Raw genomic sequence first — 10,622 nt, 5'->3', positions numbered from 1 at the left:
TCAGACTCACCAGTTTCCTTTGTGTTTAATTAAACATCTCTTCCAGATGTGAATAAAACATGCTGTTTAATGCAGCTAATCTTTGATAATAGCTTCCAAGCTTGTGTGAACCCCTTATATAATGCATCGTCTTGCAACAACTCTCAACTCTTGTCTCCTTTTAAGAAATCAGAAACCTTTTATTGTCTGCAGTAAGAGAAAATCTTCTTTAGCGTGTCTCGACGGCGCACAACATCACGACATTACGACTAAAAATCATGCAGCACAGACTCCGTGGGACACATTGCGTGGATATTTATAAGACGTTTAAGAAATGTTAGAAACAAGGACATGTGTAATGTGGTACTGTACATCTAAGATGATTGTTGTTCATTGTTGATTTAAAACATTTATTACTATGCTATTGGAATGAATGAGGTCTTGTAGGACTTTATAATGGCGATGGTAGAAGAGGTCCTGCTCATTCAGGACTGGATCTATACCAGGTATGAGATCTTCTCAATTTCATCTCACTTTCTGATTCTGTTAGAATTCAGAGCGTTGAGTGACATCACTGCTTCAGTAATGTTGTCAGACCCTCACAATATACAATCTGAGCCATTTATTAATTCACTTTTAGTGAACATTAAGCAGAATGCCTCAGTTGCCCCACAAGATATCAGTGCAAACATTGCCGCTGCCTCGCGGCTGCCAGCCAAGCATTTGCTGGACAACTTCTGAAGGTTTTTGTAATTATTATTTACTTAGAAAATCACATTTTTGAGCGGAGAACGTGCACACAGTCAAAATGCTTTTCCAGGGAACCAGCGACACTTTCATTTTTCAAGTGGAAAGGGAACAAACACCCCAGTGTGGCGCTGCAGATTTGACCTCCCCCAATATAACCCACGGTTAATACTATTACAGAGCAAAAGACTTAAAGATATTTCAACCCAAGTGCACGGCTAATTTCAGAAAGGCGGCGTGGATGCCACATCTGCTTATTGCTGCTCCCTGCATACTAAAGACGGCCTAAGATTTGACTTATTACCACACAAAGCAGGAAATCTCTTTGGACATGGCAGTCCACCATATGCTACATTTAATTTGATTTTCTGCTCAGGCTTTAGTGAAGTGCCTCTAAAGTTTGCTTGTCCCACAGCAAGAGTGTAAGAGGGCAGCTGTGGCTTTGACTTGATTTGCTCTTTCAACAAAGGGCAGGCAAGCCATGGTTTGTTAACATACAGAGTTGCCACAGCAGCATTGCAGCATTAGTGGGTTAAACTGGTGCAAAACTGGATTAAACATAGTAATCCCGCCGTAAATTCAATTCTCTCACTGCAGATCTCTTATAAATTTGTATCCTCTTGGTCGATAATCCGTGCACTTTGAAGTCCGCGTAAAGCATTATCACGTACAAATGAATGTTTTGCTTGACCTGATTTCTCTCATGCAACTTTAATACCCAATAGGCGAAGCTGAAAGTAGACTGAAGGTCATCTTTAGGAGGCAGAGGTGGACATAAAACCCAGTCTACATCAAATTAAAATCACTGAAGTTTAAATATACGGTTGATTAAACTATTAAAATCATATACAGAGGTTAAAATCAGCAGTTCCCAAGGAATGTTCCAAATGACAGATGGGAAAATCCTAGTATTATTGTTCAAAAAGCCCAATGAAAAACTTGTGAAGAGATATAGGAAGATTGTTTGTCACTTTTTCCTTTATTTTTTGTGCAATGCTTCTCTTTGATTTAGCTGTTTGAGTTAAAAGAAGAGAGACATGAAAAGGAAGTAGGACAAGAATTGTCCTTTACTTCACCCTGTGCCCTTCTGAACACTGAATTGAGTTTGTTTCAAGAAATGTTGCTGTTTTTCCTATTTCGTTATTTTTTATTTAAATTTTTTTTATCAAGTTGGAATAAAAGATATGATGATTTCTTGTCTGTTAAAGCAAGCTGACTGCCGTCATCGCACTGCGCGAGAAGCGATGTGAACAATGTGCTGCTGCTAATAAGAAAAGTATTCCAGCAGTGTCTCATCATTTGAAGGCTGTCTGAAGGAAGCTTTGCAGACTGGATAATGAAGAGAGTCGTGATGAATCCCGGCTCTTACTGACAGACTCAAAGTCCTTTGTCCCCCCGAGCCATCAGACTGTACAACTCCCCTCTTGGCGGGGAGAGGACAGTGATGTAGTGGTGTAGAAAATGAACAGCGCCACAATGCACAAGAAATGTATGTAAAGGCGGGGCAATGTAAGATATGTGAGTAGCGTTTAAAACGTGCACACACATAAACCTCCTCCCCACAGACTCAACGTTGTCAGTTTTGAGAATCCAATCCAGCAAGAACCAAGAGACTAATCTCTGAGGAGCTACACTTATAACATACTGCACACATAAACATAATTTGCCGTCTGTACATTAAATTTGAAATTAATTTCTGACATATTAAGGTCAATTTATTGCTCACGACAAAGCATTTTAGCAAATATAGCACTTTTAAATTGCATTGCATAATTTAGAATCACCACTAGTTATCTACTGGCATTTATATATTCATTTAATACCCCTTTTTTGTCATTTACTGGGCTCTTTTACTTCTATATACTGTGCAGGGGGATAAGTAAAGTGTGTATCTCTATATATCAGTCTACATTACGATATCTCTGATTTTCAGAGAGCTATGTGATATTCTAATTTAGTAGGACTGGCTCTGTTATGGCATAAAAATAATTTGAAAGGAAACCTGACATGTCTTGTGGTGAAATTCAGGAGTGTGTAAATGAGGTGGAAAACAAAAACAGCTTACATGAGTGACAAATCAAATGTTGCTGTTGCAGCTGAATTTAAATACTCTGACGCACATAGTGGAGAGGCCTTTCTCATCATTGTGCTGCCCTCTACGGGTCGACTCCCAGCCTTCCCTCTTCTCTCTCCTCCTTCCCCTTATCCCCATCACCCCCCTTCCTTCCTTCCTTCCTTCCTTCCTTCCTTCCTTCCTCCACTCTTCCTCACCGCCTCCACATTACCATACCCCCCTTTAAAGACTATTGCACGCATGAAATTGCTTTTCATTTCCGCGCAGAGTCAAGTCATGAGATTGGGGAATTATGCGGGTTTCCTTTTTGTTTCCTCTTTCTGCTGCCGTGCTATGGTAATTGTGTCATAATAACACGTCCGTCGCTGTAGGGAATGCGCTGGTTTGCACCAGCAGAGATCAAGTTGCACTAGTTGAAACGTTGGTGGAGGAGATTAAGCTTTAGGATATCTTATGACCTATGCAGGACTGTCTGGAGGAAGCTGATCGGATTCCTGCGTCCAGGAGGAAACACATCCACTCATCTCCGGTCGATGTGAAATGACTTGCCACTGAAATAAAGAGACCTTGGGCAGATCTATACATAAACTGGTACCAGCCGCACCATTGGCAGCAGACGAGGGGGGATTCGTGCCTCCTCTCCTCTCTTCTCCTCCGCGGAGCCAGTGCGCATGCATGGATGAAAGTCACAGTTAAAATGCATGCGGCAAGTCTCGTCTGATGTGTGGGATTACGCCGCGTCTCCATTCGCTCCTCTTTTCCTCTTGACCATGTTCGAACTTTGGTTCTGGCTCTTTTTCCGAGATGACACTGCCGATTTCTGGAAGCAAACATCAGAAGTCCGCTGTGCCGCGCTCGCTGCCGCGTTGTCGGCGTGAATGAGACTGTGTCATCGATGACTGGTTTATGGAGCTAAACACTGAGGAGACTTGACTTTAAGGATTCCTTTTTTTTTGTATGATTTGTATTTTGAGTAATATTTTTAACAGCCGACAGAAGGAAGGAAGGAGGACGGGTGGGTGTTGGAAACCCATGTTTGTCACTGAGGCTGGAGAAAAGAGAAAAGGGCACAGTCGTGTTTTTCGGGATGCTTTGGCGTTCACCGGGATCTGCACGGTAAGAAGACTCGCTTCCCCTCTCTCTGAATTGCTCTCAGCCTCTATAACATTTTGGGGGATCTGTCCATGGTGCTGAAATCACTGCTTCTCCCCACTTGCACTGCCAAAGTTGATCCGATTTGAGATGCTGCGGCTGCTGTGGCACAAAAAACAAGCCTCCACAGCCTGCATTTATATGCTATACATAACATCATCAATTTTACTCATTTACTTCAAATCATAGTCTTTACTGCAACTGCGCAGGGATATATTGGCTGCACGCACTGGCTTTCAAGTCAATCTGTATTGTATCCACGGGAAATTGGCTTGAGGTTACGATGATAAGTCTTTTTTTTGTTTTTGTTTTTTAAAGGAATGAGGTAAAATATACTTATAAGTCTTCCTTTACGACAAGATGTGCACATTGTGGGACATTTGGCGCGTCTCTGTGTAGGATTTGGTGCTCCCTTTTAAGGAGCGCACACCGACCAAACGTGTGTGTTTGCGTGCCCGTGTGGGTGCACGCGCGCTCACACAGACACACACACACACGCGAGAGAGGATGAGAGGATGGGGGGAATCTGTAGCCTTTTATATAAAGCAGATGCCACACAGAATACTTGATTATAGAATTATTTACTCCCTGTCAAAATGCATTTTTAATTAGAGATCCTCTGAGATCACGCGCACTTGTTTATTTGCTTTGATCAACTCCTCGCGTTTATTTTCTGTCTTCTTTTTTTTTTTTTTTCACCACCCGTGGGCAGAAGAAGGGCTGCGACTGTCGCCTCGTAGGCTGAAATTCATATTTTCAATCGCAGGCCGGATTTAAAAGATGAACTTTGCCTAATTTTCGCAGCAGAGTCGTATATGGCTCTAATATATACAGCAAAACATATGGATAGCAAGTGAATAATAGTCCTCATGTTCTTTGCACGGAGCCGGGAAGAAGGAAGCCGACCGTTTCCCCTACTGGCTATGCGGAGTGAGTGGAAAATCTTAGTTGGAAGGAGATATGAGTTCATTTTCATCATTTTACTGTTAGTTTGGGGCAAACATTTGTCTATTAAGGGGGGGAAAAAACAAGCTACTTCATCATGACATGACATCCATGACACAAAGCGATGTGGTCTGAGGCTTTTTGGGTGATTTAGTAAATTAGCAGATCTATCAGTCTGCAAACGGCAGTTGCATAGTGAAGCCCTTTTTTTCCCTCCCAAGATGGATTGGAATTCAGGCGAGCTATCAAAAATGCGCAATGGCCACATCCACCGCGGGTAGTTGTCTCCTACATATATTAAAAATAAAATGCGCAATTATGAAACATTAAACTGGGTCACTTGTTGTTGTTTTTTTCTGCATTTTGAACAAATCAAATGTTATTAGGCCTGTTTGTGTTTGTTGACTTGTATAGGGGGTCTCTCACCATTATATGTTATAAATACAGCATGTTTTCGCACATGCAATTTTAATGCTGTTTGTAAAACAGAACTCGTCCTTTTCTTTTCTCCCTCAGATGACTCCTCACATTGGTACCACACTTGAGTGAGCTGGGGCATCCTCTCCCAGGAAAAATGCATATCTGGATCCCAAACATAATCCTTCTGATTGCATCATCTCTGAGGCTGGTTGAGATGTATGACAATTATGGGGAAATCTGTCGCAATCTGTGCACGTGCGAGGAGAAGGAAGGGATCCTGACAGTGAGCTGCGAGAACCGGGGCATCATCAGACTCACTGAGATCAGCCCTGTCCATTTCTCCGTGTACCATCTTCTGCTGACGGGGAACCTCCTGAAGAAGGTGTCAGTAAATGATTTCATCAATTACACTGGGGTGACCATTCTGCACCTGGGGAACAATGACATCTCTGAGATAGAGTCAGGTGCCTTCAATGGTCTCCAGGGATTAAAAAGATTGCACCTGAATAACAACAAGATTGAAGTCCTTAGGGATGACACTTTTGCAGGACTGGAGAGTTTGGAATATCTACAGATTGATTATAATTACATCACCAATATAGAATCCAATGCCTTGAGCAAACTGCACCAACTGACAGTGATGATTTTGAATGACAACCTGCTCTCAGCCCTGCCTCCAAACATCTTTCGGAATGTTCCCCTTACGCACTTGGACCTGAGGGGGAACCGGTTAAAAATGTTCCCCTACATTGGCCTCCTGGAGCACATGGACAAAGTTGTGGAATTACAGCTGGAGGAGAATCCGTGGAATTGCTCCTGTGAGCTCATCGCCCTAAAGGCCTGGCTGGAGAGTATAGCATATACAGCTCTTGTGGGGGAGGTGGTGTGCGAGACACCATTCCGGCTCCATGGTCGGGACCTGGATGAGGTATCTAAGCAGGAACTCTGCCCAAGAAGGCCCTTAGAAGATACAGTTAGGCCTGCACCCCCGAGCAGCACCAGTGGATATTTCCAGACAACACCTGCACCTGCTGTCACGTCCTCTGCCACCTCCTCTGCTGTTTTCAGGTCCTCTTCTAGGCCTACCAAGGGCACACGGCAATTTAACAGAACTAGATTAAAACCCACCTCCAGAATACCAGGTGGTAACCCTTACAACTATGGCCCCATTATTGCTTTTCAAACAAAATCTCCTGTGCCTTTGGACTGCCCCACTACCTGCACATGCAACCTGCAGATATCTGAAATCGGGCTAAATGTCAACTGCCAAGAGAGAAAGATTGAAAGCATTTCTGATCTAAAACCGAAGCCATACAATCCTAAAAAAATGTATCTCACTGGAAATTATATCCCTGTGGTACGCAGATCAGATTTTGTTGATGCCACTGGACTTGATTTGCTTCACCTGGGAAACAACAGGATAACACTGATCCACGACCGGGCTTTTGGGGATTTAACCAATCTGCGTAGGCTGTATTTGAATGGTAATCTCATGGACAGGCTTACAGGAGAAATGTTTTTTGGTCTTCAGAACTTGCAGTATCTTTATTTAGAATACAACAAAATCAAGGAGGTTGATGAGGGCGCTTTTCGCTACCTCCCTAATCTCCAGCTGCTTTTCCTCAACAATAACCTCCTGAAAACCTTACCTGTGGGCATCTTTTCCAGCCTCTCCCTGTCTAGGCTTAACCTGCGCAACAACTATTTCCATAACCTGCCTGTGAGTGGGGTGTTAGATCAACTTAAGCAGCTGTTGCAGATAGATCTCTTTGAAAACCCCTGGGACTGCTCTTGTGACATAGTGGGGATGAAGATATGGCTGGAGAAGCTCAGTGCCGGCACTGTGGTGAACGAAGTTGTGTGTGAGACACCCAAACGCCACACTGGAATGGAACTGCGCTCAATTGAGTCAGAGCAGCTCTGCCCGGACTACTCTGACGCATCTGTCTCACCAACTTCCCCCACAGATGAGCCCATGGATGAGCGAGTCGCCGCCACCACCACCGCGCCACAGAAGTTCAACACCCCAAGCAGCACTGTTCCGCTCTCTGTCCTCATCCTCAGCCTCCTGCTTGTTTTCATCATGTCTGTCTTTGTGGCTGCGGGACTTTTTGTCGTAGTGATGAAAAAGCGCAAAAAGTCACAGAGCGATCGCACGAGCACCAACAACTCAGATGTCAGCTCTTTTAACTTGCAGTACAGCCTCTACAGCAACCGCTCTGGCCCCAAAGTTAAGGCACCAGCCGGCCATGTGTATGAGTACATTCCCCATCCCATGGGCCACATGTGCAAAAACCCCATTTACAGGTCACGGGAAGGAAACACGGTGGAGGATTATCACGACCTCCATGAGCTCAAGGTCACATACAGGAGTACCCCAGATGAGGAGAGGGACAACAGGAGCCCGGCATACAGTGTGAGCACTATTGAGCCACGTGAAAATCCCTCTCCTGTCCAGGACGCGGACCATTTCTTCAGAGGCATCCTTGAGCCGGATAAGCAGTCCCCCCATCAGTCCATCCCCTCCATCCCAGCAGGGGCCAATTTAGAGTACAAGTACACAGGGCCTGTGTCGTACACATACAACCCAAATTTTGATGTCAGACGTCAGTTCTTACACCCGGAGAGGATAAGAGAAACGGTGCTCTACGGCACAGCACCCAGTACTGTTTATGTCGAGCCCAATAGAAATGAGTATTTGGAGCTTAAAGCTAAACTGCAGTCTGAGCCTGATTACCTCGAAGTTCTTGAGAAACAGACCACCTTTAGCCAATTCTGAGCAACAGTCATTAAAGTCATGACGCATAATTCTCTCTTGACCCTCCTTGAAATGGTGGCTCACTTTATGAGGTGCCTTGGCACAACACAAACAAGCAAAAGGAAACAGAGTTTAAAAAAAAAGAAAGGAAAAAAAAAAAAACGGGGTGTGCCGAACAATCTTCTTCTTATTTCTGAAACATGACATTACAGGAAATGGATACAGCTTTCTGAAACGTGGATGAACAACACTGCTCTACTCTAACTGATCATGCAAAATCTATTTTTCTATGGTGAAGATCAAATAACAACACAAAATGTAAGTGTACAGGTAAATCTTACCCCAACTTCATTTTCAGGAATATAACCATGCATAAGGTATATTGTGAATCAGAACAGAAATGTTTATAAAATCAACTCCTGGACAAAAACACTGTACAGCAGATTCATCAAAACTGTGTAGGGACTATTTTCTGCTGTAGTCTGTAAGTACGTATTTATTGATATAATCTGCCATGTCTTTTCAAAACTTTTGATTCTACATCAGTATTACCTGTGTCATCATACTCCATGATCTTCTGGAAAGGCTTCTGTTTGTAGTTTCATTTACTGTAGCTCTGCATTGTAAAAGTGGCTTTTTTTGAAAGTGGCACACCCCCCAATGTTCAAAACAGACTGCATCATTTGAAGAAGATGGAAAAAAAAAGAAAAAAAGAAGTGTCTTTGTATGCTTTCTGCACTTTTTTGGAAATGAAAGGCGAGTTGGCCTTCAATGAGCTCTCATAAAGGAGATTATTATATTAAAAATGAATATGGGTATTCATTCTTAATATGTAGAATCACTATGTTATCAACACAATTCATAAACAATATTTGAAGTATTAATTATGTTGTGTAATACTGATATTTTATTCAATGTAACACCTATTTTTATACAAGCATTCGCAGATTCTCTATCCCTTATCGACTTGATTTGTTTTGATTGCTTTGCACTTATTGCACTATATTGACCAAACTATGTTGTTGTCATCAAATAAACATGATGTCAGGTTCATATAATGTCATGAGGAAAACAAGGCTGTCCGTGATGAATCAGAAGCATCTGGAGAAGTGTTTCAGGGGCGAAAAAGTCATTTAATTTTGCCATGAAATAACAATGCACTGGCTGATGGGAATTGGCCATTTTGTGGACTCAATCAAGCCAGATTAAGGTACACTTTATATGCCTCGGTCTATGGGGGAACTAGAGTCTCAGTGAGGTTTGGAATCAATTGGTTGCAATCAATGAGCATTATCTGAGGCTGTCCCTGTGCAATTATACCATAACAGTAATCATGTTGTTGCCTGGCAAGTAGTAAATTGGTCATTTATATAAACATCATTGGAGCAGACTTGAAAAAGAATAGTAGTCACAACCATGTTGTTTGTTTTTGTACGTGTGAACCTTTCTCAGATCTATTCCTTTGTTTTACAACCAGAAGAAAATATGTCTTTTTTAACTACTGCTGCTGCTTGGTTCTTGAATCGCTTGTTGTTTTGTTAACTTGCTGTTCACTTGACCCACTTAAATCCAATATGCAAAGTAGGCTGATAAAAATGCAGCGGATGCACCGTGCCTCCATTTTCAGTGTGCAGTGGGCATCACCATTGAGGAATTCAACGTTGCTTTACTGAGACAGGCAGGATTCTCCGGAGAGGCGGCACAGAAACCTTTATTTTAACATTTATTCAGGGGGAAATATTTGGATATGTTTCATTTACATTCAATTGTATTTATTGCTGTTATGGTGGGTTTCTAAATGTCACTTCATATCTGTTATATTTGACTGATTTTCACATTTAGCAACATGTCAGGCCACTTTTCTCATTTACGAAGACATTAGAAAATGGAAACTTTTGCTGAATGCTTTCTCGAAGCTCAGAGTCAGAACAGAAGGCACCAGTTGGTAGATGAAGAGCTCTGGAACATAGAGCGGCTGTGGATGTGTCATACATGTAGCAGGCGACGTGAATCATAGCCAAGAAGTGTGTGCATTCGCCCAGCATTGGCGGCCTGTGGGACTGCGGAGTGCTGACGGTTTCTGACAAGGGGATCTTTCTTTTCTCATGCCAGCATGGAGATTCATTCGCCGAGGTGCAAAATGAAAGCACCTTAAATCAGTCAATAAATGTAGCTCAGATGGCAGTGTTGTTTGAGATTTTTTTTTTCCTCAAATTTTAAATTTCAGGATGATTTAGCTCGGGAAAAATGACTTATTACACTGAATTGTGCATTCCAAAAGGGCTTGTGATAAGTGTGTGTGTGTGTACCATACATCCCTTCCACCCAAACTCTCAGCACTGACTTTTATCACCATTATGACCCTGCACTCTGTCCCAAATTAATGGGTGCATGAAGTATTCCACTGATGAAGGCTGTACTGTAATGTGTGTGTGTGTGTGTGCGTGTGCACACTCTTGGCAGTTTGAAATGATGCTTTTAATCAGCCAATGGGCTCTTAAGGTCTTAACAGAAATGGAAGCATTAAAGAAGGGCAAGAGTTTATTA

The 10,622-nt window shown here is 42.6% G+C and overlaps 1 protein-coding gene across 1 annotated transcript; it reads left to right on the top strand.

Annotated features, from left to right (window-relative positions):
• The first annotated feature begins 3,028 nt into the window (after nucleotides 1-3,028).
• Nucleotides 3,029-10,259, top strand: LOC122765248 (SLIT and NTRK-like protein 5). Its single transcript, XM_044019406.1, has 2 exons — nucleotides 3,029-3,916; nucleotides 5,414-10,259. The coding sequence occupies exon 2, from the start codon at nucleotides 5,472-5,474 to the stop codon at nucleotides 8,094-8,096; it is 2,625 nt and encodes an 874-aa protein (XP_043875341.1). The 5' UTR covers nucleotides 3,029-3,916; nucleotides 5,414-5,471; the 3' UTR covers nucleotides 8,097-10,259.
• Nucleotides 10,260-10,622: the final 363 nt, after the last annotated feature.

Source organism: Solea senegalensis, linkage group LG2, assembly GCF_019176455.1.
Source record: "Solea senegalensis isolate Sse05_10M linkage group LG2, IFAPA_SoseM_1, whole genome shotgun sequence".
Lineage (NCBI taxonomy): Eukaryota > Metazoa > Chordata > Actinopteri > Pleuronectiformes > Soleidae > Solea > Solea senegalensis.
Note: the sequence above shows the minus strand (reverse complement) of the source record. Positions and strands in the feature narration are given on the sequence as shown.

What these genes read in the sequence shown, in the direction of transcription:
- LOC122765248 (XM_044019406.1), top strand. Translation starts at nt 5,472, where the DNA reads ATGCATATCTGGATCCCAAACATAATCCTTCTGATTGCATCATCTCTG.